This window comes from Microcaecilia unicolor, chromosome 6 (genome assembly GCF_901765095.1).
Source record: "Microcaecilia unicolor chromosome 6, aMicUni1.1, whole genome shotgun sequence".
Classification (NCBI taxonomy): domain Eukaryota; kingdom Metazoa; phylum Chordata; class Amphibia; order Gymnophiona; family Siphonopidae; genus Microcaecilia; species Microcaecilia unicolor.
Genome location: NC_044036.1, coordinates 104,281,141 through 104,307,519, shown reverse-complemented (window position 1 = coordinate 104,307,519; position 26,379 = coordinate 104,281,141). Strand labels below are relative to the sequence as shown.

At 43.6% G+C, this 26,379-nt stretch overlaps 1 protein-coding gene across 1 annotated transcript in view; it reads left to right on the top strand.

The window, feature by feature from the left end:
* The first annotated feature begins 1,168 nt into the window (after positions 1 to 1,168).
* Positions 1,169 to 26,379, top strand: part of STXBP3 (syntaxin binding protein 3) — a 113,531-nt gene continuing 88,320 nt past the window's right edge. Inside the window, exons 1-4 of the mRNA XM_030206194.1 lie at positions 1,169 to 1,367; positions 20,787 to 20,836; positions 20,945 to 21,026; positions 21,471 to 21,547. Coding sequence (XP_030062054.1) covers positions 1,322 to 1,367; positions 20,787 to 20,836; positions 20,945 to 21,026; positions 21,471 to 21,547 — 255 coding nt within the window. The 5' untranslated portion in view covers positions 1,169 to 1,321. The remainder of the gene's footprint in view (positions 1,368 to 20,786; positions 20,837 to 20,944; positions 21,027 to 21,470; positions 21,548 to 26,379) is intronic.

The following is a 26,379-nucleotide window of genomic DNA, read 5'->3' as shown; positions in this document are numbered from 1 at the left end:
TATTATTTTGCTTTAGGATATAGTATTGTAGCTGTGTTGTTTATAAATAGAACATGTAAATAAGGTAATCTTTTTTTTGGACTAATTTTAATACATTTTGACTTAACTTTCAGAGAAGAAAACCCCCTTCCTCAGGTCAGGATAGGATACTGTAACAGCACTATACTGTACTGACCTGAGGAAAGAGATTTTGGCCTCTGGAAGCTAAATGTATTAGTCCAATAAAATGGTATTATTTTATTTTCTGTATTTTATTTCTATTTGTTAATTTGTAAAGTAGTGATTGGTATTTGTTAGTTTTTTCAAATTTACATCTGCTGTCTTTATATTTTGCACAGTACTAGGGGACATTTTCTGTTTCTGTGGTGTTGCATTGTATGCAGAGTCTGGCATTGGGGGTTCAGTTTAATTTTTGTCTAAATAGAAAGTTTATGATTACTTATTCTATAGTGGATTAGGGTGTATCTGTGTTTGTGAAAAAGACATGGCTTTCGGTTGGCATTGACTGCAGGATCGACGATCTGTACTAATCTGTCTGTTTTTGTTTTACAATAGGTGAATTGATGTTCTAGTGCTCACTGTAGTGTTTAAGATGCTTTCCTTTTCCTTGTGTGACTGGTAGAAATTACTGCTTATGATATGCTAGAATTGCTCTATAGGTCCTGAGTGTTTTGTATTCTCGGTATGCCTAGTACTGGATTTGGGGGGGGGGGGGGGGGGTGTTAAAAAATGACCGGCCCCGGGTGTCAACTACCCTAGGTATGCCACTGTATTGAACAGTGTAGAAAAATGAGCACAAAATAGAGTTTATAACAGCTGTTTCTTTACCAGTTACAATAATTTTTAATGCTGTTTTACTTTAGTGATTTTCAATTTTATTTCATTATTTCAAGTAAATAAAAAAGCTGTCAAAAAATCACATAAGCTTTCAAATAAATAAAAAGAAAAGCTGTAAAAAAAAAACATACATAAGCAGTCATAAACCTCACGTTTGGCTATTGTTTTCAATAGCGTCTGCGAATGTTTGGTGGGGGGGGGAGGTCACACAATACGGCAGCTGCACGGGAGAGACTGCTTCAACTTTTTAACGATATGCCGCCTCTTGTCATAAAACCTCCTTTGTGCTGCTACTATATATGACGTCAAGGATCGCGAGCAGCCTGTGTCTTTCGCCGTCGCGGGCCGAGTGCCTGCGCTGTTACTGAATGTGACGTCAGAGCGTCTGCAGTCACCCTGTGCCTTACGCCGTCGTGGGCGGAATCTCTGCGTTCTTACTGTCTGTGACGTCAGAGCAAGTGGTAACGTCGTGGCTGGGGTAAAGATGGCTCCAGCGGAGTTGCGAGGGCTGAAGGGTGTTGTCTGGAAGAGTAAGTGTAGAGTGCGGCTACAAATTGCCTGTGACAGTATCGAGAGCTAGGGGGGCCCTAGGCTTTAAAACTGCTTTTAGTGGAATCCGGGACGATCGTCGATGATGGGCAGGGCACTTGTTGCTTACTCATCTTTCCCCTCCCTCTTACGTTGAGGTTTAGGCCGGCCGGGATTGAATAGGGAGGGTCTGAGGCCGAGTTGCTGTAAAAGAAGTTGGTTGGAATCGAGGTTCCCAGGCCTTTAATGCTTTCTTAGTAGAATTGCCCGTGGCAGCTAAGTGAAGTGATTTGTTGTAGCCAGAGTTGTTTATAAGCAATTAGTGAAGAAAATTCCTGCTGCGTAGGCCCAAGTGCTATGTGAGGGGAGTTTAAAAAATAAAATTTTTGTTTTATTGATTATGTATTTTATACTATGCAGTTATTGTGCATATCAGTATGTGTGATGTATCACAAACACCATTGTATGTAATAGGGCCAGCTGTATATAATAAACCTTGGTGCACAATAATGCCATAGTGTATGTAGTTTACATTGCCCAATAAAGTTAGTAGTGCATGTTTTTGTGTGGAATGAAGTTGATCTGCATTTCTCAAAAGTGTGAAAAAGTAACTTAAAGGATTGTTTTCTGTAAGAGTGAAGAGACCATGGGAAATGGTGAATGATAAGGATTACATATCAGTCCATGTCTATCCTTTATACCAACTTCTGATCTATACAATCACTTTTCTCTCTCTCTCTGATTCTGATTCTCTGTGGCTTGTTTTCTTGAATTCAGATACTGTTGTAACTTCTATCAACTCCACTGTGTGAATGTTTCATACATCAACTATTCTTTACATTAAAAAAAAAAAAAGAAATCCTTAGCTTGAGCCTGAATCTTCCCCACCCTTCATCCTGCCTGCTTCCTGTGTATTTATTCCAAGCTTGGAATAAACATAGCTTGGAGGTGTTTAAATGTGTTTACCCTCTTGGAGTGTAGGAGACACCTATTGGTTAGTGTAGTGGCCTGAGAATAAGAGTGATGTGGTAGCCGTGTTAGTCTACGTTTAAAGGTAATCAATATAAATAAAAGCATAGAAAAGAAAATATGATACCTTTTTTATTGGACTAACAATACATTTTTTGATTAGCTTTTGAAGGTAACCCTTCTTCAGAAATATGCAAATGTTGCTCAATATCAGTAATATATAAGTGAAACATCAAAGCATTCCAGTGATGGTCTCACAGGAAGAGAGAGGGTAGGGTGAGAAACGTGAGCTGATGGATGAGAGAAAGGGAGGTGTTGGGCTTGAGGAACTGTGATTGAGATGTGATAGGGCAGGCTGCAGATGTCATCTTCATGGTTCTGGACAGAACAAATTGAGCAGGTGATGGCCAAGTCAGGTCATCCATGGCTTTCTTGGATTTTCTGCAGGTGGGAACCACAACCATTTTGTCAGCTAGCTGTGTCTCCATGCAGCTTAACAAGTAAGGGTGCCCCCAGCAGGCAAGGATCATGCTGCAAATGCCAAGGGATTCTGATTTCTAGCCAGTCTTCACTACTCAGTGTTCACCTATTGAGGATGGTTTCCAGAGAGTCCTGGCCTCCCTTCAGGTGTCAGGGCAGCAGCCTAGTGCACAGAGAGTGGAGGAGGGAAACCTAAGGGAGCCACTCAGGAGAGGGTAGAGGTAGCCAAATGCCCCAGGATCTTGGCTTCTGAGCTTGAAAAGACTTGGGTGCTCCATTCCTGCCTTGAGCTTGGAGGATGAATGAAGCTGTGGAAAGACAGGAGCCCCCCCCCCCCCCCCCCCCAAGGTGGGAGAGGCATCTTCAGTCATCTGCCTTTTTTGGTGTGAGGAACTGTTGTCTTTATTTTGCAAGACTCCTGATCTCAGTGATCTGTAGAAGCACCTACTGAGACGTTTACAGAGGGCAATTGGCTAGCCTTTCAAAAGCCCTCCAAAGTCAGGTCTTTCACCTTTCTGAGACTTGGAAGAATGGCCCAAGCTATGTGGGATTCTCCAGATGAAATGTTAAAAGAGTGATAGGAAGAGCTACCTTTACTGTAGGAAAATTTAGAGCTGCTGTTTCACCTTCCCAGGTGATTTTGTAAAAAGTAGCTATTTCTGAAATGTTTGATAGTTGAAATTTATGGCCCATGTTTATGTATCCTTAGGTATTTTATGAAGATTAATTGTAATTGTGGATACTGAAATTTTGTGGATTTTATTGCTGATGTTATGTATTTAGTGGATTTATGATACTTTACTGGAATTATAATATTGGAAATTTAATTGTTTTTTAATGGCCTCTTATATACAAGTATTACTTGTCTATGGTGCTCATTGTCAAAACACATAGACTTACAAAGAGGCATATTTTCAAAGCACTTAGCCTTCCAAAGTTCCAAAGAAACCTATAGAACTTTGTAAGTCTAGGTGCTTTGAAAATGAGCCCCATAGTAACCTATGTAATCCCCCTGTTTACGAAGCCGTGCGGCAATGCCAACACAGCACATGGCAGCTGCTAGCGCAGTTTAATAGACAGGGGAAGGGATGGTAACTTTGTAAGTCTGGGTGCTTTGCAAATGAGCCTCTATGTCTATTACTCTGTAATCTAATTTGAACTCTCTGGGTTAGGCAAAAACAAAAGCAACCAATTAAAATTAAGTACATGGGAGGAATAAAGAAAAATAATTTTCAAGGGTTTTAGTAGGTGCAGTGGAATAAGTATATAACTTTGACCTGATGAAGAGAGTGTAGTTCTTGAAAGCTACTTCAAAATACTCATTTTATTACAGGATTAACACTGTTACAGCTGTACAGCATCTACATTGTGTTAAGTGCCTGAAAATAGAAAAGAGAAAGTGAATTGTCCTGAGACACAGCGAGTGACAAAACCAGAACTTGAATTCTGATTTTTTTTAGTTCCTAGCCCTTTATAGAACCCCTTTCTCCAAAATTTGAAAATCAGAAGAATACAGTATACAGGAGAAAATGGCAAGAAATTAGGGCACCTGAACTGAAGCCTTTTGTAAAAGCCCCTTGTATTAGATTACATGTTGAAAGTGTGTCCAGAAAACAAGGCATATTCGGAGATTCAGTTTCAGCAATGTAACCAAGCCATGTGATAGCTAGACTTTGAACTTGTAGCTCAGAGACTGATGAAATGTTGCATCCATAGAAATAGTGCTAATGTGTGTTGATCAAAATAACAGAAGATGTTAGTATCTTAGAGAGTAACAGTTATTAACACAAGCTTTTGAGGACAAGAATCCACCTCCTGGTGAAAGAAATTTTGATTTAGTTTCAGTTTGGTAGAGGAGCACTGTGAAACATCTTCTTATGCATATGTAGCACATAAACAGCTCATATGGACAAAAATTAAAGAATGAACTGATGTTAACTCTCGTGAACTCAGAGGGATTGATATTCAAAGTGATTTAACTGGCCAGAAACTGCTCCTGGCTGGTTGAATTGTTGTTTATTTGGGGCCAACAGGTTATTTTCAATGACACTTAACCGGCTAGTGCTGCTGAAAATGACTAAAGCAAAACCGGCTATTTTGGGTGCGAAGTAGGCACTTGACTGACTTTTTTGCTCTCCTATCTTTATTTGGTGACCCATAGCTGATTAAGTGCTGAATATCGCACTTAACCAGCTATGGTTTAGCCAGACACCTGGCATTGAATTTCTGGGCATAAAGCAGGTAGCGGTCAGCAAAATGCTGAGCGTTGTTGGCTGAATATCGACCCCAGAATATCTAAAGGTTTTAGCAGAAAATTCTGTTGCCTTCCATGAATACAGGACTCATGTAACCCATTTTACAAAGCACAACTTGGAAAGCCCGGTGTAACAGGCCAGAGTATACCCCCCGCCCAGACTATACCCGGGGTTAAAGTGGCCTAGGCCACTTTATACCCCCTCAGGCCAGATTATACCCCGGGAATATAAATTGGGGGCTAGGCCAATTCATACTCCCTCTAAAACAATATAATGCAATTGTAACATAATGTTCAACAAATTTGACTGTTCATAATATAATAAAATTAGCCTAGGCCAGAATATACTCCAGGCCAGAATATACCATCTGTGCTGCTTCCTCTAACACTTTCTCAGCCTATCTCTGATTGGTTGAGAAGCTTCCTCTGTTGTCACTTCCCTGGTTTTCTCACCCTGTCTCTAATTGGTTGAAAAGTGCAGATCTCTTTTTATCATCCTCATACACACAGCTGCTTCTAACACCAAACTCTTTACTTTACCATTGTTGACAACCATGGAAGACCAACTGTATAACCAACTTTTGACATTCTACACTGCAGCACAACAAAAGTACCCCCTGTGGATCTACGATCTACCTCCAGAGAAACGTCTAAATGCCAAGACCCAGTTCAGACAAACAGCTAAGCCATATCGAGCAGACAGAGGGATTCTTTTCCATGGGGAAAAGGAGGTTCTAACTAAAAGACAACTGCCAAATATCCTTAAGGCCTGTCATGACAACCCAATTTCTGGTGGCCATTTTGGCAGAGATAAAACATTAGCCAAAATCTCTGTCCGTTATTACTGGAAGGGAATGAAGAACGACATTCACCAACATGTCAAAGCCTGTCAAAAATGTTTTGTTACAAATCCCAAAATCAGCAAGGAGGCTCCATCACTCAACAGTATACCAGTGCCTGGAAAAGTATGGAGCTTAGTTGGGATTGATATGATGGGTCCTCTTCAGGAAACATCGAACGGCAACAAATATATCGTTGCTGCCACTGATCATTTCTCAAAGTGGACTGAAGCTACAGCTGTTCCAGATAAGAGTGCCAAGTCAGTAGCAAATTTTTTGTACTCTGTTATTTGCCGCCTTGGCTGTATGGACACTGTCATAAATGACCAGGGACGAGAGTTTGTGAACTCGCTTATCGACAACCTGATGGAGCATTTTCAAACAGATCACCGCATTTCATCTGCCTACCACCCACAAACAAATGGCCAGCGGGAATGTGACAATCGAACACTCAAGGAATCTCTCAGTAAGCTTGTCAATGAACAAGGAAACAACTGGGACCAGTTCATCCCTGGTGTTTTGTTTGCCTATCACACATCTGTGCATGCCTCAACCAAGTGCACTCCATTTGAGGTCATGTATGGACGGAAGGCCAAGCTTCCTTTGGACCTCAATCCCTCAGAATATGACACTATGGACACCATGCCCCTTTCAGATGATGCCAACCCTGATGTGCTAAATACACTGACAACCATTCATAAAAAGCTCTGCTCAACTGTCAGTACCAACATTCACTCTGCCCAGGAACACCAGAAGCGTGCCTTTGACCATCGACACAACAGCCAAAAAGAAATCACTGCTAGAACCATCGTTTACATCAAGAATAAGCAACGTATTCGTCGCATGGGTTCAAAGATGGAACCACGCTGGATTGGACCCTACTTTGTTGTGGAATCCTTGACCAAGGGACGAGTAAAACTTAAGAACAATAAGATTGGCAAGATACTGAAGAACACCTACCATGCCAGCAACCTTAAGATTTACCAGGATGAAGAGACTACTCCACCACCTCAGTCCTCTGATGATTGTCTCAGTGACTCTGCTGCACTGAAGCATAAGCAAACCAAGACTTTCAACCCACTACCAAGTTCAGAAAGAAAGTATCTTAGCACAACTCTTGGCCTTACATTTGGTAAGGTTGTGTATTGTGGATGCACAAGGGACCTTGGACAACCACGGCGTACATATAAAACCAAAGGTGATGGCAGCTGCTACTTCCGGGCCATCAGCTACTTTCTGACAGGAACAGAGGACAACCACTCCCTGCTCAGAAAGAAAGTCATCCACCACATGAAAAATGACTTTAGAAGAAAACTACAGGACTACTTGAACCAAAAGGTGAATGAATATGTGAACATCTCTGGCATCTCCCGTGTTGGAGTATGGGCAACTGATGCAGAGATCATGGCCACAGCAAATCTGCTGAGTTGTGACATTGTCATCCACACAAAAGTTGGTGATTCCATGGATTGGTTGACCTATCCCGCAAGTTTCAATCTGCAGTCAACAACAGAACACGCACTTTATCTTGAAAACAAGCATGATCATTTTGATGTTGTTATCAGTGTTTAACTTTGAACGTTTATATTAAAGTGAGGAGCTGCTAGTCTTAGAAGATGAAGTTTCAGGACGTTATGACTTTTATTATATTATGAACTGTCACATTAATTAAACATTATGTTACTAGGTATAAATTGGCCTAGGCTGTACCCCCTAGGGCAGGATATACTCCAAGGCAAAAATGGGTATATTCTTCCCTGGGGGGGTATATTCTGGCCTAGGCTACTTTATCCCCCTGGGCATAGATAGTGTATTCTGCCCTGGAGGGGTATATTCTATTCTGCCCTGGAGGGGTATATTCTGGCCTAGGCCAGAGTAAACCCTGGGGGGGGGGGGGGGTATATTCTGGTGTATTCTGCCCTGGAGGGGTATATTCTGGCCTAGGCCAGAGTAAACCCGGGGGGGGGGGGGGGGTATATTCTGGTGTATTCTGCCCTGGAGGGGTATATTCTATTCTGTCCTGGAGGGGTATATTCTGGCCTAGGCCAGAGTAAACTCCGGCGTATATTCTGGCCTAGGCCAGAGTAAACTCCGAGGTATATTCTGGCCTAGGGGGATATAGTCTGGCCTTTAGGCCAGTTTATCCCCCGGGGTATACTCTGGCCTAGGCCACTTTAACCCCGGGTATAGTCTGGGCAGGGGGGTTAATGTGGCCTGTTACACCGGTGCATCTCAGTAAAAGAGAACACATCTCAGTTTTATGTGATTTTAGACTAGCCTCTCTCCAAATCTCATAAACCATCAGTCTCATTAGTTATGTGGAACAATATTTTCCACAAGTATACACCTGCTTCATATTAATGTAATAGTTTGGTCTCCACTCTAGCTACAGTGGGGGAAATAAGTATTTGATCCCTTGCTGATTTTGTAAGTTTGCCCACTGACAAAGACATGAGCAGCCCATAATTGAAGGGTAGGTTATTGGTAACAGTGAGAGATAGCACATCACAAATTAAATCCGGAAAATCACATTGTGGAAAGTATATGAATTTATTTGCATTCTGCAGAGGGAAATAAGTATTTGATCCCCCACCAACCAGTAAGAGATCTGGCCCCTACAGACCAGGTAGATGCTCCAAATCAACTCGTTACCTGCATGACAGACAGCTGTCGGCAATGGTCACCTGTATGAAAGACACCTGTCCACAGACTCAGTGAATCAGTCAGACTCTAACCTCTACAAAATGGCCAAGAGCAAGGAGCTGTCTAAGGATGTCAGGGACAAGATCATACACCTGCACAAGGCTGGAATGGGCTACAAAACCATCAGTAAGACGCTGGGCGAGAAGGAGACAACTGTTGGTGCCATAGTAAGAAAATGGAAGAAGTACAAAATGCCTCTCAATCGACAAAGATCTGGGGCTCCACGCAAAATCTCACCTCGTGGGGTATCCTTGATCATGAGGAAGGTTAGAAATCAGCCTACAACTACAAGGGGGGAACTTGTCAATGATCTCAAGGCAGCTGGGACCACTGTCACCACGAAAACCATTGGTAACACATTACGACATAACGGATTGCAATCCTGCAGTGCCCGCAAGGTCCCCCTGCTCCGGAAGGCACATGTGACGGCCCGTCTGAAGTTTGCCAGTGAACACCTGGATGATGCCGAGAGTGATTGGGAGAAGGTGCTGTGGTCAGATGAGACAAAAATTGAGCTCTTTGGCATGAACTCAACTCGCCGTGTTTGGAGGAAGAGAAATGCTGCCTATGACCCAAAGAACACCGTCCCCACTGTCAAGCATGGAGGTGGAAATGTTATGTTTTGGGGGTGTTTCTCTGCTAAGGGCACAGGACTACTTCACCGCATCAATGGGAGAATGGATGGGGCCATGTACCGTACAATTCTGAGTGACAACCTCCTTCCCTCCGCCAGGGCCTTAAAAATGGGTCGTGGCTGGGTCTTCCAGCACGACAATGACCCAAAACATACAGCCAAGGCAACAAAGGAGTGGCTCAGGAAGAAGCACATTAGGGTCATGGAGTGGCCTAGCCAGTCACCAGACCTTAATCCCATTGAAAACTTATGGAGGGAGCTGAAGCTGCGAGTTGCCAAGCGACAGCCCAGAACTCTTAATGATTTAGAGATGATCTGCAAAGAGGAGTGGACCAAAATTCCTCCTGACATGTGTGCAAACCTCATCATCAACTACAGAAGACGTCTGACCGCTGTGCTTGCCAACAAGGGTTTTGCCACCAAGTATTAGGTCTTGTTTGCCAGAGGGATCAAATACTTATTTCCCTCTGCAGAATGCAAATAAATTCATATACTTTCCACAATGTGATTTTCCGGATTTAATTTGTGATGTGCTATCTCTCACTGTTACCAATAACCTACCCTTCAATTATGGGCTGCTCATGTCTTTGTCAGTGGGCAAACTTACAAAATCAGCAAGGGATCAAATACTTATTTCCCCCACTGTATCTTAAGATAATCTGCCCTGTCAAATCCGAGCTGTGGTTTATAAACTTTCTTCCTTTTAAATGCCTATGCGTCATGTGCACAGGAGGCGGGTCTTTCAATTGAAAAGAAGCTCTGAAACAAAGGGCCATAGGATGAAGGTGAAAGAGGATAGATTCAGAAGTAATCTGAAGAAATACTTCTTGGAAAGGGTGGTGAATTCATGGAACAGCCTCCTGATGGAAGTGGTGGAGACAGAAAATTCAAGAGAGCTTGGGACAAGTACATAGGATCTCTAAGGGAGTGAGAGGGAGAGTAGATGGCATGGATGGGCCATATGGCCTTTATCTGCCTACATTTTTCTATGTTTTTATGAAACTTGTCTAAACCCTTTTAATTCCAGATATGCTAACTGCCTTGGCCACATTTTCTGGCAACAGATTTCACAGCTTAACTGTGTGTGGACTGAAATATGCTTTTTTCCAGTTTGGTTGAAAGTACTGTTTGTTTCATGGAGCTTACCGTTCATCTTATTAATAGATTACATCAAAATTTCTCATTTATTTTTTCCACCCCACTCATGATTTTATAGACCTGTATTATATAACCTCCTCCTCCACCCCCACCAATCTGTTTTTCAAGCTGAAAACCCTAACTTGCTTAGCTCGCCTTATTTTAGTTGGCCTTGGGATCATTTCTAGTTCCTCTGTTGCTTTGATTTATTGATTTAATATTCAACTGCTTTATGAAGTATTGTAGCAGATTACAATGAAAATATATTAAATACAGTCACATAGCTTAAAGTGCTTTGCAATCATAACCATTCAAATCCAATGTAGTAAAATCCAGATCAATAAAACAGCCACATTGCTGCTGAACAATTTCCTCAAACAATATATCCATAAGCAATTTCCTGAATTGCAAATATTTTCTCTTAGGGGCATTTTTGCTAAAGCTTAGCACATGTTCATGGACATTAGCGTGTGCCCATAGTTATGAAATAGGATGTGCAGCTTTTAGCATGCGTTAAGCTTTAGTAAAATGCCCCCCCCCCCCCCTTATAATGAGAAAAGATGATTATTTCAAAGAGAAGGAACCACATAGCTAAAAGCTGTTTTCACAACTAGATAGCTGAATTTTGGGCAAAAGCAGCAACATCATATAACCAAGCTGAGATGAACATAGTGTTTGGGTTGGGTCATTTTCTGTTATGTCTGATAGGGTTGTCCTGTAAATGCTTTCATACATTAAGTGTGCTATTTTGAAATGAACCCTTGTCCCAATAGGAAGCCAGTGCAGTTCTTTCAAATTAGAATACACCAAATCCTGTTTTTGTTTTAAATCTCATGAGATGTGCTACAGTATTTTTGTACCATCTGTAGTATCTTCAAATTATTCAAGGTAAACCAACATAAATGCAAGTAGTCTAACTTATTTATTTAGATTTTGCTCACACCTTTTTCAGTAGTAGCTGAAGGTGAGTTACATTCAGGTACTCTGGATATTTCTCTGTGCCAGGAGGGCTCACAATCTAAGTTTGTACCTGAGGCAATGAAGGGTTAAGTGTCTTGCCCAAGATCACAGGTAGCAGCAGTGGGATTTGAACCGGCCACCTCTGGATTGCAAGACCGGTGCTCTAACCACTAGGCCACTCCTCCACTCAACTTATTCAGCACTAATGCCACTGAATTTTAATTAGTGTACAGAGGACTATAACTGATTACTTCAAGTAAGTCTAATGTCAGTTAACGGAGACTGTATACTGTACATATAATAATAAACAGTACTGTACATATGTTTATCAGATGTCAAGCTTCTTTGGGTCACAACGGTTAAGTGCACGCTCCGGTTAACTGCATGCATTTCTTTGGTCTCAGGCCCTTGCACTTAAGCGGATTGCACTGTACTTACATAAGTACATAAGTAATGCCACACTGGGAAAAGACCAAAGGTCCATCGAGGCCAGCATCCTGTCCACGACAGCGGCCAATCCAGGCCAAGGGCACCTGGTGAGCTTCCCAAACGTACAAACATTCTATACATGTTATTCCTGGAATTGTGGATTTTTCCCAAGTCCATTTAGTAGTGGTTTATGGACTTGTCCTTTAGGAAACCATCTAACCCCTTTTTAAACTCTGCCAAAATACTTATCTATCTAGTGTGGACATTTCTTTAGAGAAGGAAGAAAGGACATGCCTCAATAGGCCGATGTCAGAAGAAGAGGTGGGTTGGGCTTTTCCACAAGGCTCCAGGACAGATGGATTTGTGGGGAATTTACAAAATTCTTCAAAGTGATATTGTGATCCTGATTACAGCTATGTTTTAATGAGATTATTGCAATTAAAAAGTATGCCTGAAATGCTAAAATTGACTCAGTTATTGTCCTACCTATACCAGGAAGGGATCACTCTATTCCAGAATTATAACGACTCGTTTCTCTCCTGAATTATGAAGCCAAGCTATTGACAAAGATTTTAACTGATCACTTGGCTCAAATTATCCTTACTCTTCTGGACAGACTTGCAGTCTGGGTTTGTGCAGGAGCGTTACCTAGTCAAAAATGTTAGGAAAACACTTATCCCTGGAACATGAGAAATGCCATTCCATCCCCTGTCTGCTCATGAATTTGACACTGAAAAGGCCTATGACTGTATCTTGCAATATATGAAATGGGTATTAGCTAAATATAAGATTGTCCCTTTTTTTTAGTGGTACGGTCAGGGCTTTATATGCAGATCCCATAGCTAGGTACGGGTGAACGGAGCACATGTCAGGGTTGCCCCCTTTCCACACTACTTATGAAATAAAACAGAGAAAAGAAAATAAGATGATACCTTTTTTATTGGACCAAATACATTTTTTGATTAGCTTTTGAAGGTAGCCCTTCTTCGTCAGATCAGAAATAAGCAAATTTTGATAAGTAACAGCATATATAAGTGAAACATCAAAGTATTTCAGTGACAGTCTGAAGGGATGAGGGAGGGGTGGGCTAGGTGAGAAATAGAGAGAGGGCTGAGAGGGTGAGGGACAGGGAGATATGCATGGTGATCAAAAAGTGTATAGTTAGTCCAATAAAAAATGTATCATCTTGTTTTCTTTTCTATGTTTTCTTTTATTCTATTTCTATTGTTTACCTTTAAAAGTGGACTAACATGGCTACCATATCTCCCTGCTACTTATTTATTTATTGGGATTTATTAACCGCCTTTATGAAGAGATTCACCCAAGGCGGTGTACAGTTTAACATAAAATTTACAATTTTGTTAACAGCATAACAATAGTAAAATAACCAAGAATAAACATAAATACAAAAGATGAAGTAAACTTGAAAACAGTAAATTGAAACCTAATAATAGAACTACTGTGAAAAAGTATCAAAAAATACACATTTAACAGCACTGGAATTCAAATACCAGAGATATAATACAATGTTAGTATAATGCTAATGGTACACATAATAAGTGTGCTTAGAACATTCAAATAACTTAGATATGATACTAACGATTTTGTACTGTACAGTTTATCATGTAGCTGAGAAAGTTGGGAACGATGCATGGTACAGCATCGGTTGGGATAATTAGATGGTTAGCTAAACTCTTTGTTTTGTCATTAGACCCCTTGCTTTGTAAAATCCAAACCAATCCAGATATTAAGGAGATCCAAATTGGGTCATACAAGTTTAACATTGCTGCTTTTGGAGGCAATATTTTAGTCCACATAAGTGATCCTCAGAATTCACTGGTGGTTCTAGTGGAGAGCTTATGTGAATTCAGAGACTTCCATGGCGTCCCACAGATCAATCCAGAGACTTGTGGGTTGTGTCCCTCTACCAGCAGGTGGGGATAGAGAGAACCTCTGAGGTTTGCTATATGTGGACCTGTGCAGCCAACTGAACCTCAGTATTCTCTCTATCTAGCAGGTGGAGGGACATCTCTGTGCAGCTCTGGTTTGATCTGGCTACTGGTGTCCTTTGGGCCTAGTTTAGCACAGACAGGGGTTGAGTGGCTATTTGCAGCTTGTGGTGTACACCTGGTGGTGCCACGTCCCTCCCGGTCTCCCCCTACTTTTCCTCCGTCACCCAGGGCTGTTGGCCTGATCGGCTGTTTCCTTTCTTTCCTGACTTAAAAAAAAAAAGGTAAGAGACTTTGTTTTTGTTTAATCATACGGAGGAACTAGACGTTCTGCTGAGTCAGTTTTGGGGCAGGCATTTGTGGAGTATGTCAGCACCTTCTGAGGCGCAAAGCGCTGCTCCCGGTGTGGGGGCCAGAGAGCAGCATCGGGGGAGTGTGAGTCCTGCTGCTGTCAACCTGCAGCAGGTGTTCAGTGCGACGGGGGTTCCTCTCAGGTGTTCGGTGAGTTGGAAGTGCAGGGGATAGTTTCGGCGGTTTCCTCGGTGCAGTTAGTGCAGCGCGTGTTGGCGGGCACCATTTTTACTCTCAGGCGCGACCCGCTACGCACGTAGCGGTTGATAGACAAGAGGCGCAGCGCGCTTCTGTGGCACAGGCTCCGATGGAGGGAAGCTATGTACAGGAGCAGGGGAGTCCCTTGTAGTTCCTTTTCCCCCTGATTTTGTTTTATTAATGCATAATGCCTTTCTTTTGAAGAAGTCAGGAGCTTCTCTTCAGGCAGCCCTGTCTCTTCCTCAGCAAACTTCGGTTGCTGCAGCCTCTCTGTCTTTCCTGCCAAAATGTCCCTGGGTGACACAGATGGCCCGGTTTTGTCTCCGGGCTCTCCCTCAGAATCTTTGGATTCGGCAGATGAGGTCACCCTGCCCTCTGAGGAGGGTGATGATCCGACGGCTGCCCGCCTTTTTTCGCAGGGAAGAGCTTCCCTCCCTGATTGTTTGGGCTTTTGAGGTTTTGGCCATTTCACCCCCTGAATCGTCAGGGGAACAGGTCCGGTGCCCTCTATTATGTTTGGCACCAAATGCCCACCTCGTTCCTTTCATGTGCATGAGGCCATGAAAATCCTTATTTCGGCGCAGTGGGCTTAAGGTTGCTTAGAGCTATATCGGGTCTTTACGCGCTACCTGCTCCTGACTTAGACTTGCTGAAGGTCCCTACGGTGGATTCCTTAATCACAGCGGTCACTAAGAAAACCACTCTTCCTGTGGAGGGGGGCACGGCGCTCAAGGACCCTCAGGATCGTAAGTTGGAGACTTGCTTGAAGCTGTCCTTTGAAGTAGCGGAACCTTTCCCTGCGGGCCTCAGTTTGTGGCTCCTATGCGGCGTGGGCATGCTTATCGTGGGTACAGAAAGCCTCCTCTCCAGAAGATCTCGTGGCTGTTTTGCCAGCGTTGGAGTCCGGATTAGCCTTCCTTGTGGATCTTCTTTATGATCTTTTGAGGGCTTCAGCGAAGGAGGTTTCCCTAGCGGTCACCGCGTGTCACGTTTAGCAAGGCTTTCTTTTAGGGGAAAGCTTTTATTTGGGACAGACTTAGAACAGATTGTGAAGGACCTTGGTGATTCTAAGGACCAGCGCCTCCTGGAGGACAGGTCCAAGTTTGTACGACCGGCGGGACCTAGACCTAAGTTTAGGGATACACGGTGTTACCGTCCAGGTCGTGGGGCTTTTTTTCAGAGAGCAAGCTCTTCTCAGAGGCCTCAGCCCTTTCGAGGTGACAGGCGGGCCTTCCTTTCCGGCAACAGAAACCAGCCCACAGCCAGTTCCGCCCAATGATGGGGCCCTGGTCCATATCCAGCCGGTTATTGGGGGCAGACTGTCCCTATTCGTGGTGGAGTGGACCAGGGTAACATCCGATGATTGGGTCTTAGAGGTTATCAGAGATGGCTACAAGTTAGAATTGGCTCGTCCGATAGTAGACTCTTTTCTGGAATCTCCTTGCAAATGTCCTGCCAAGGTGTGGGCCGTTTGACACACCCTCCTGAACTTACAACGGCTGGGTGCCGTCCAGCCTGTACCGCCAGCAGAAAGAGGATGCAGTCGATACTCCATTTATTTTGTGGTGCCAAAAAAAGGGCGGTTCTTGGCGACCCTTCTTAGATCTCAAGTGCGTCAACAGGTCCTTACGGGTTCGGCTTTTCCGCATGGAAACCCTCCGATTGGTGATCGCAGCAGTACAGCCAGGGGAGTTTGTGACCTCTCTCGATCTTAAAGAGGCCTATTTACACATTCCAATCTGGCCTCCCCACAGGCGCTTTCTTTGCAGTGATCGGTCATCATTTTCAATTCAAAGTGATGCCCTTCGGCCTAGCCACAATGCCTCGGACCTTTTCCAAGGTCCTGGTAGTAGTGGCGGCCTATGTCAGGAAGGAAGAGATTCAGGTCCATTCCTATCTAGACGACTGGCTTGTGCGGGCGTCTTCTTTCGAGGCGAGTTGGCAGGCAACCGACAAAGTGGTCAGGTTGCTTCAGCCGCTTGGTTGGGTGATCAATTTCCCAAAGTGCAGCCTAACGCCTTCCCAAATGCTGGAATACTTGGGGATGTGCTTCGATACCCGAACAGGGATAGTTTCTCTTCCTTCAGCCCGAGCACAGCGGTTACAGGATCAGTTACGAGCGCTGTTTCAAACTCCGAACCCACAGGCTTGGGACTATGTACAAGTTCTAGGTTCCATGGCCTCCACCTTGGACGTGGTAAAGTGGGCCACAGCTCACATGTGCCCCCTCCAGTGGCATCTTCTGAGCCGTTGGTCTCTGCTCTCGGAGGATTACGAGGTTCGGGTGCCATGTTCAGCCCGTCTTCACACAATCGTGCACTGGTGGTTCATTCAAAAGAATCTGGTGTTGAACATTCCTCTGGCAACCCCGGATTGGAAGATAGTGGCCACGGATGTGTCACTGTCTGGCTGGGGGGCTCATTGCCTCCAACAGACGGCCCAGGGTGTTTGGACTTAGACGAAGGCGTCATGGTCCATCAACCACTTGGCGTTACGGGCAATTCGTCTGGCCCTTTGGGGTCTCTGTGTTGCCCAGTTCGAGTTCTTTCGGACAATGCGACGGCGGTCGCCTTCGTAAACCGTCAGGGGGGGCACCAGGAGTGCACCCCTAGCGCGCGAGGTGGCTCTGATCTGCCATTGGACAGAGACTCATCTCTCTTTCTTGACAGCGGCTCATATAGCAGGGTCACAGAATGTGCAAGTGGACTTTCTCAGTCACCACCAGTTGGAGCCGGGGGAGTGGACACTCTCCCTTCTGGCCTTCGATCAGATAGCTGCCCGTTGGGGGATGCCAGAGATGGTCTTAATGGCCACCGCATTCAGTGCGAAGGTTCCCCGTTTCTTCAGCAGGGGACGAGAGCTGGGCTCAGAGGGCATTGATGCCCTTCTTCAACCTTGGCCCAGGGGCCTACTCTATGCCTTTCCCCCATGGCCAATGGTGGGCAGATTACTGACTCGCATTGCCAGTCATCCCGGTCGAGTAATCCTAGTGGCCCCAGATGACCCAGGTACGCAGATGTGATCAGGCTTCTGTTTGATCGTCCTTTTCTGCTACTGGCGCAGGACGGTCTCCTGCTGCAGGGGCCAGTCACGATGGAGGATCCCTCCCCCTTTGGTCTTACAACCCTTGAAAGGGCGAGGTTGAGAAGAAAAGGGTATCTGGACGTGGTTATCGCTACAATGCTGTAGGCTCGGAAAAGATCCACCTCGATAGCTTTTGCTAGGGTGTGGCGTATCTTTGATTCATGGTGTGCGAGTTAGGGGTCAGCGGCTTCGGCTTCAGTATCAGTTATCCTCGCGTTTCTTCAGGAGGCTGTACAAAAATCACTCTTGTTGTGTTCTCTTAAGGTGCAGGTGGCAGCTCTAGCATGTTTTAGAGGCCGGCTTCACGGGGCGTCCATCGCCTCCCACCCGGATGTGGTTCATTTCTTGAGGGGCGTAAATTGTTTGCATCCTCCTCCCATGCCAGTTCTGCCATCCTGGAACCTCCTTTCGAACCCTTATCAGGGATTACGATTAAGGATCTCACCTTGAAGGTGATTTTCCTAGTAGCCATTACTTCCGCTTGGAGAATTTCAAAGTTGCAGGCCCTTTCTTTCAGAGAACCCTTCTTGCATTTTATGGAAGTGGGGGTATCGATTTAGGACAGTTCCTTCGTTTTTTCCCAAGGTGGTTTCTCGTTTACACTTGGGGCAGTCCCTGCATTTGCTTGCCTTCCGCCGGGAAGATTACTCTGAGCAATTCCAGGCTCTTTGGTGCCTCGACATGAGACGGGCTCTTCTCAGGTATTTGGAGGTGACGAATGAATTTCGTCTTTCTGACCATCTCTCCTTTTTGGAGGCAGTAAGAAGGGTCATATGGCGTCCAAGGACACCATAGCCTGTTGGTTGTGGGAGGCCTTCTCTTTGGCATACATGGCATTGGGCAAGCAAGCCCCTTTTCAAGTTCATGCTCATTCTATGCAAGCTCAAGCCTCCTCCTATGCAGAGTCCCATTTGGTTTCTCTGGAAGATATTTGCAGGGCAGCTACATGGGCTTCAGTCCATACATTCACTCGTCATTATCGGGTAGTTGTGGCAGCTCGTCAAGATGCGGTGTTTGGCTCGTCGGTGATTTCTGCCGGGTTGGGGGTATCCCGCTCTACTTGAGAACTGATGGGTACATCCTACAAGACTCTGGATTGATCTGTGGGACGTCATGGAAGGAAAAATTAATTCTTACCTGATAATTTTCTTTCCATTAGTCCCAACAGATAAATCCAGAGGACCCCCCCCCCCCCAGGTTTACTGCCTGCGGTTTTGTTGTGGTTAGTGTTTTTTTCGGGTTCCGTTGTTTTGAATGTTCCTTTAAAATTTAATGTTCCTTTAAAATGTAAATGCTATGCAAATGTGATGTGATTTTAAAGTGAAAAGCTAATATAAAGAACAAAATAGCAAGAGCATTCATATATTAGCTTATATTTGTTATATATATGTTTTAAGCTTTATTTACTTTCAAGATGTTCATGTTTCATGACATATGAATGCTCTAGCTGTTTTGTTCTTTATTTTCTCATTTGACATTTGCATAGTTTTCAGATTATATATGTATTATCATTTGTTTTTAGTGTTATATTCTTTTATATTTTGTTTATATATTTTTATTTGTAGACTCCTGATGTAGGCCCTTTGGCTGAAACACAACGTTGTGTCGAGTCAATATACTGATCAATAAAGTTTGGTTCATCTTCACTCTGGAACTCCTGGTTTTTTACCCACTGTTTTGTTATATTGTCACTATCTGTGGGATTTCGTTGGGATTCTCTACTCAAATCCTATACATACCATATATACAATTTCCATTTTTGAGAAGGTTCTGATGAGGTGGGTGGATAAATCTAGTATGTTTTATAAATCGCAGCGGATTCTAAGAAACCAAGATTCTCTGCACATTTGCTCTTATTCTTTTCATGGGAGTTTGAGTTAAAAAGGGGAGGGAGGTTGAGAGAGCTTTGGGGATTGTATAAAAACTACTATCTCACTATGTGGCTCAGTATGCCTATCAGCGAAATGAGACATTGAAGCAGGGGCGTATCTGAGGTTCGGCGGTAGGGGGGGCAGGGGCTAGAGTGAGGGGGCACATTATAGCCCCCCTACCGCCGTCAGCCCCCCCTACCGCCGTCAACCCCTCCCTACCGCCGTTAACACTCCCTCCCTCCCCCGCCTACCGCCGTCACCTACCCCGAGGTCCGCTTCCTCTGGCTTTTTAAAATATTGCTTCAGCTGGCGGGGGACCCCAACCCCCCGCCAGCCCAGCCGCGATCTTTAACTTTTTCATCCTCGTCGTGCAGCGTGCTGTGAAAGCTGCATGCATCTTTAGATCCAGTTGGATGGAGTCTGACGTCGCAGCACGTTGTAACGTCAACGTGCTGCGACGTCAGACAGACTCCATCCAACTGGATCTAAAGATGCATGCAGCTTTCACAGCACGCTGCACGACGAGGATGAAAAAGTTAAAGATCGCGGCTGGGCTGGCGGGGGGTTGGGGTCCCCCGCCAGCTGAAGCAATATTTTAAAAAGCCAGAGGAAGCGGACCTCGGGGTAGGTGACGGCGGTAGGCGAGGGAGGGAGGGGTGATGGCGGTAGGCGAGGGAGGGAGGGAGGGTTAACGGCGGTAGGGGGGTCCGGGGCAAAATCTGCGGGGGCCCAGGCCCCTGTGGCCCCACGCAGATACGCCCCTGCATTGAAGTAAACCTCTATTTGATGGTATTGTATTGGTCCAGGCCATAGCTTTGTGCAGCTGTACACTTAGGTGATAGAGGTGGAAGAAGAACAGCCTTCAAATCTATAATTGTTACTGTTAACATGGGAAAAGGGAGGATTTGTTTGAGGGAGGTGGAATTGTCTGTTGGGATGATTAAAAGTGGTTCTTTTTTTAATATGGTGGCATATGTTGTGTCAGTTCTAAGGGTTTGTTATCTTTGTTCTAGTCTTGACAGTTTATAATACTGTGGTTCTTTTACTACTACTTACTACTACTTAACATTTCTAAAGCGCTACTAGGGTTACGCAGCGCTGTACAATTTAGAGGGACAGTCCCTGCTCAAGGAGCTTACAATCTAAAAGACAAGTGAACAGTCAGTCCGAAAGGGGAAGTCAAATTGGGGCAGTCTGGATTACTGAACGGTAAGAGTTAGGTGCCGAACGCAGCATTGAAGAGGTGGGCTTTAAGCAAAGACTTGAAGATGGGCAGGGAGGGGGCTTGGCGTAAGGGCTCAGGAAGGTTGTTCCAAGCATGGGGTGAGGCGAGGCAGAAGGGTACTGAGAGGAGGGATTTGTCCTGTGAACGGAGGTTTTGGGTGGGAACGTAAGGGGAGATGAGGGTAGAAAGGTAGCGAGGGGCAGCAGACTGAGTGCATTTGTAGGTAAGAAGGAGAAGCTTGAATTGAATGCGGTATCTGATTGGAAGCCAGTGAAGTGTCTTTTCTGGATCACCACTAAAATTTGTTCAAAAGTAAAATAAATGATTTGCTTTTACAGAAATAAAGTCGGCAATTCTTGATGATTGTAAGAAGGAGGATGAATGGAAGGTAATTTGAACATAATTATTAATGTGTTTTACATTTGTGCTTGTATGTAAGCAATGTGCAATATAGTACAATAACTATAAATAAATAAATCAACTTCCTGTAACTCAGGTCTTACTCTTGGATCATTTTACCACAAAATTACTGTCATCATGCTGCAAGATGGCTGATCTTTTGGCAGAAGGCATTTCAGGTAAATATGAATGTGGGCTTGCAAAGGATACAATTCATTTAAATAATTATAACAACATGAGAGTTCATGTTACTGTATCATACTGTCTGATGCATAAGGAGAAAATTTACAAAATATCTGCTACTTAACACCGATGAAATGAATGTATACCACACCAACAGTGAGCACTGTCACATCTGTGCATAGTTTTTTTTTTTTTTACATCTGATATTTAGAGCATCTAGAATCGAATTCCTTTATCAAGTGCTTCAACACTGCATCAGTTTTTTTCTGTATTTTCTTAATACAATAATGTTTTTCTAAACTAAAAAAATTCAACAATACTTAAAGTAGCAAATCAAAACACTTTTGAGATTAAAATTAATTCCCATTAGTTTGAACATTTGAAATAACTCCAGCATTCAAAACTTTTCTGTACTTGTGCTTTGCTGCTTTTATGTGTAGTTGTGGAAGATGTTCATAAGAACCACGAGCCCGTTCCACATCTGAAAGCTGTTTATTTCATCACTCCAACTGAACAGGTTAGTGTTTTGGGACGGAAAGGGCTGCTGATTTTACAACTCAATGCATAGAAAATCCAGTGTTAATGCACCATGTTTATGTGGGATTTGCTATCAGAAATTAGGGATGTGCATTTGTTTGAAACAACTTGGGAAATGCAACAATATTGCCCATGTTTTATGTTATCGGCAAATGAGAATGAGCAGAAAACCCTCCACAATTTTGTGGGTTTTTTTTTCATTTACCATTGATAGTGCACACTTTTCGCACTCTTCCTAAAACATATTGGAATGTGCATGAACCATTGCACACGCTATCAGGAAGGAGGGCGCCTTCTTTTTGTCAATGTAGCTCCTGTAAAGAAGAAATATGCCTGGAAAACCTCAAACAAAACAAATATTCCATAAATGAGTCTGAGAAATGACACAAAAAGAATATTTTCCGTTTGTTTACCCCTATTAGAAATTAATTCAACTTGGACTTGGAGTGGAGGAGTGGCCTAGTGGTTAGGGTGGTGGACTTTGGTCCTGGGGAACTGAGGAACTGAGTTCGATTCCCACTTCAGGCACAGGCAGATCCTTGTGACTCTGGGCAAGTCACTTAACCCTCCATTGCCCCATGTAAGCCGCATTGAGCCTGCCATGAGTGGGAAAGCGCGGGGTACAAATGTAACAACAAAAAAAACCTAACAATTGTTGTCATATCTGTACATAACATTTTAGATCTTTATAATGTAGTGCCAGCAAATAAATGATAAGGGGCATTAATAAGCACAACTTCCTGTCACAGTCCTTGCTACATTTTCTGTTACGAATATAATGTTCAGTGTGATTCTGAGCTGACATTTCAGGGGGCATGTCGGGGGGTGTATTAAGGGCGAGATTTGGGCATTCTTAAGACCTGGACATTTTTCAGCCGTAATGGAACAAAATGAAAATGTCCAGGACTAAAACTAAGACATATTGAACTAGACATGTTTTAACAATGACTAAGCCACAAAAAAGTGCCCTAAATGACAAGATGACAACTGGAGGAATAAAAGAATGACCCTCTCCCACCCCCCAAAGATGTAAAAGAAACAGTACATACCAGCCTCTATGACAGCCTCAGATGTTGTAGCCAGGCCTATTAGAGCAGCAAGCAGATCCCTGGAGTAACCTAGTGGTTGGTGCAGTGCACTGTGGAGAAAGGGACCCAGGCCCATAATCCACTCTGGTACACTTGTGGTGGAAAGTATGAGCCCTCCTAAACCTACCAAACACCTATTGTACCCAAATATGGGCGAAGCCTGCAACCATAAGGGCTATTGTAGTGGTGTGCAGTTAGGGTACAATAGGTTTTTGGGGTGTTTTGGAGGGCTTACTATACAATAAAAGGGAGCAACGGTGAGATGTGTACCTGAGGGACTTTTAGGTGAGGTCCACTGCAGTGCCCCCTAGGGTGCCCCACTGCTCTGCTGTGATGTCTGTGTGGCCAGTTCAGTAAAGAATGAGAATGCTGGCTGCTCCTACATCCCAGTAGTTTGATTTTGTGCGTTTTTCAGTTGGACTTTTTTTTTTTCATTAATGGACCAAAAAGATAAATGCAGAGAGCACAAAAACATCTAGCAAGTGGCCATTAAAAAAAAAAAAAGAAAGATAGATGATTTGCTGTTTTGAAAATGGCAGTATTTGCTATTTGAATTCTGGATGTTTTGAGCAAAATGTCCAAAGTTGGACTTAGACATCATGTTAAAAATGACCCTCTGAGTGTATTGGAAAACAATTCACAGAGCAGTCCCAAAAACAGCTAGGAGTGTTCAGACTGAAGTACCTAGTTAAAGAAACGAGATGTCCAACTACCACCTCTGTTTCTTTTCAGAAGTAACAAGAACTGATGCCGTTGTATTCAGGTTCAAGTTTATTTTGAACTACTGCACAGTCATAAAATAAGCAGTTTATGATGTCAGTTAAAATTAGGTAATAGGTTTTTTTTTTTTAATTTATATTTATTAACTTTTTCCATTATAATACAAGACATTTCTTGTTCAGGTATAGTATACAGTAATTTACAATATTGTAAAATAATAATAATAAAGAAAGGAAAAAAGAAACGTGAAAATAAACCTTCACTTAGGAAAATTTATACTCAAGTCCATAAATGTGATCCAAGATTCCAGGAAAATTACGGAGACAAAGTATAAGGAATTAATAAAGATTATACAAAAGCTGCTAAGAAGAGCACAAATATAATTAACGCTTTTCCATTTTCACTGAGGTTATGAGCGAAGACACATGCGACGGCTGTGTAAATACATATTTTCTTTCTTTAAACCTTATTATGCACTTGCAGGGGTACCTTAAAAAAAAAAGTACCCCCCAAGTGCAACACCTCAGGCCTAAGAAGTAAGAATTGTTTCCTTCGTCGGCGAGTCTCCTTAGAGACATCAGGAAAAAGTAAAACTTTTAAACCCAAAAAGGGTTTATCTTTATTACGGAAAAACAAACGAAAGAGCAAATTCTTATCTGGTAATAATACCACTGTGGCGACTAACGTAGCCGCAGTCGCCAGTTCAGTATCAGAAGTTTCAAGTAACAAGGAAATATCAATCGGGGCTTCAGGTACAGAGGTTCCTTTCCCAGGAATATAGTAAACCATAGACATTGGAGGCAGATTCTGTTCCGGAATTAATAAATTTTCACGCATATAGCGTTTCAACATGTCTATTGGAGTTACATTCTGAAGTCGAGGAAAATTAGTAAATCTAAGATTATGATTTTTAGTGTAATTTTCAAAAGTTTCCATTTTGTCTCTAAGACTAGTCAAGTCTTTCACCATAATAGGTTGTAGGGTTTCAATCTTCAGAAGTCTCTGATCCAGGTTAACTATTTTACCATTTAAGTCTTTAATCTGTTGATCTTGTACACCTAAGTTACTTTCCAAAGATTTCACTTTAGGTTGAAGGTCATTTATCTGCTTAAGAAAAACTTGACCCAGATTGGAAACCAAGTCCCACAAAGCCTCAAGTGTAACATCTTTAGGTTTAGTCATAAATTCTACTGGTAATTCAAACCTCACAGGCAGATCAGCGTCCTCGCTTCGCCCCTCAGCTTCTCTCCCCTCAGTTTGCAGCGATTCCACGGGCAAACTGATCTCCAATCCCTCCTCGATAGCAAAAGAGGCTTCGATTCGGCGTTTTTCTTCTGGGCCCCTAACCTCAATGGGAGTAGACCCTGTCGAATCCAGGAAGAAGGAGCTGGCGCCAATCGGCTGGGGAGGGGGAGTGCGTTCAGCGGGGCTAAGAGTAACTTCAAGTCCAGAGAGCGCCAAAGTCTCCGTTTCGCCGGCGCTTACACCTGGTTGCAACCCGCTTCCAATATGGGCTCCTTGCGGTCTCAAGTAGCGATCCAACGGACCAGGTAAGGAGGATGGTAACGGGGAAGCCCTACCCGCTATTCGTCCTCTCCGTTTCGGCATGTTAGGAGCTTGAGTCAACGCGACCTAGCAGCTTGCCGCCATCTTGGATCCCGGTCAGGTAATAGGTTTAATAAAACAACAAGACAAAATAAGAAAAAGCAAAACAAAATAGAAGAAAAAACAAAAGGTAAAATGTAAAATATCATAGGGGATTAGGGGAATAAAAGGGAAGGAGAATATGAAAGAGGCAGGGAATGCACTGTATTAGTTACACAAAAGGGCAAAAGGACTCATTTTATTGAAAGACTTGAGGAAACATGTGTCTTGAGGTTGTTTTTTAAACATTTAATAGCTGGGTTCCGTCTTAATAGAAGGGGAAGGGCATTCCAGAGAGTGGGTACAATTACACTAAACCAGGTATTGCAAAGAGAGTCAAGCTAGATAAGGCAAAAAAAGGAACAGTTAGTGGTTGTCTTTGTGAAGAACGTAATGTATGTTGTGGAGCATAAGGTATGACACGATCTGATAAGATTAACGGAAGACCAGATTGTAATATCTGATAAACAATGGTGAGATATTTGAAGGTGATCCTGTAGGAGACCTGGAGCTAGTATTCTGATATGAACAAAGAGGTAACAAGATCATATTATTTCTTTTTGACAAAAAGTAATGTGATAGCAGTATTCTGGATGACTTGCAGGCTTATTTTCGAAAGAGAAGGACGCCCATCTTTTGACACAAATCGGAAGATGGTCGTCCTTTTCACAGGGTCGCCCAAATCAGCATAATCGAAAGCCGATTTTGGGCGCACCCAACTGCTTTCCGTCGTGGGGACGAGCAAAGTTCACGGGGGCATGTCGGAGGTGAAGCGAAGGCAGGATTTGGGCGTTCCTAAACATGGGCATCCACGACCCATAATGGAAAAAAAAAGGGCGTCCCTGACGAGCATTTGGACAACTTTACCTGTTTTTCTTACATCCAAGGCACAAAAAGGTGACCGAACTGACCAGATGACCACCGTAGAGAATCAGGGATCACCTCCTCTTACTCCCCCAATGGTCACTAACCCCCTTCCACCCTCAAAAAACAACTTTTTCTGCTAGCCTCAAATGTCATACTTAAGTCCATCGCAGCAGTATGCAGGTCCGTGGAGCACTTTTAGTGGGTGCAGTGCACTTCAGGCAAGTGGACCCAGGCCCATCCCCCTCCCTACCTGTTACACTTGTGATGGTAAATGTGAGCCCTCCAAAACCCACCATAAACCCACTGTACCCACATCTAGGTGCACCCCTTCACCTGTAAGGGCTATGGTAGTGGTGTACAGTTGTGGGTAATGGGTTTTGGGGGGCTCAGCACACACGGTAAGGGAGCTATGTACCTGGGAGCAATTTCTGAAGTCCACTGCAGTGCCCCCTAGGGTGCCCAGTTGGTGTCCTGGCATGTGATGGGGCCCAGT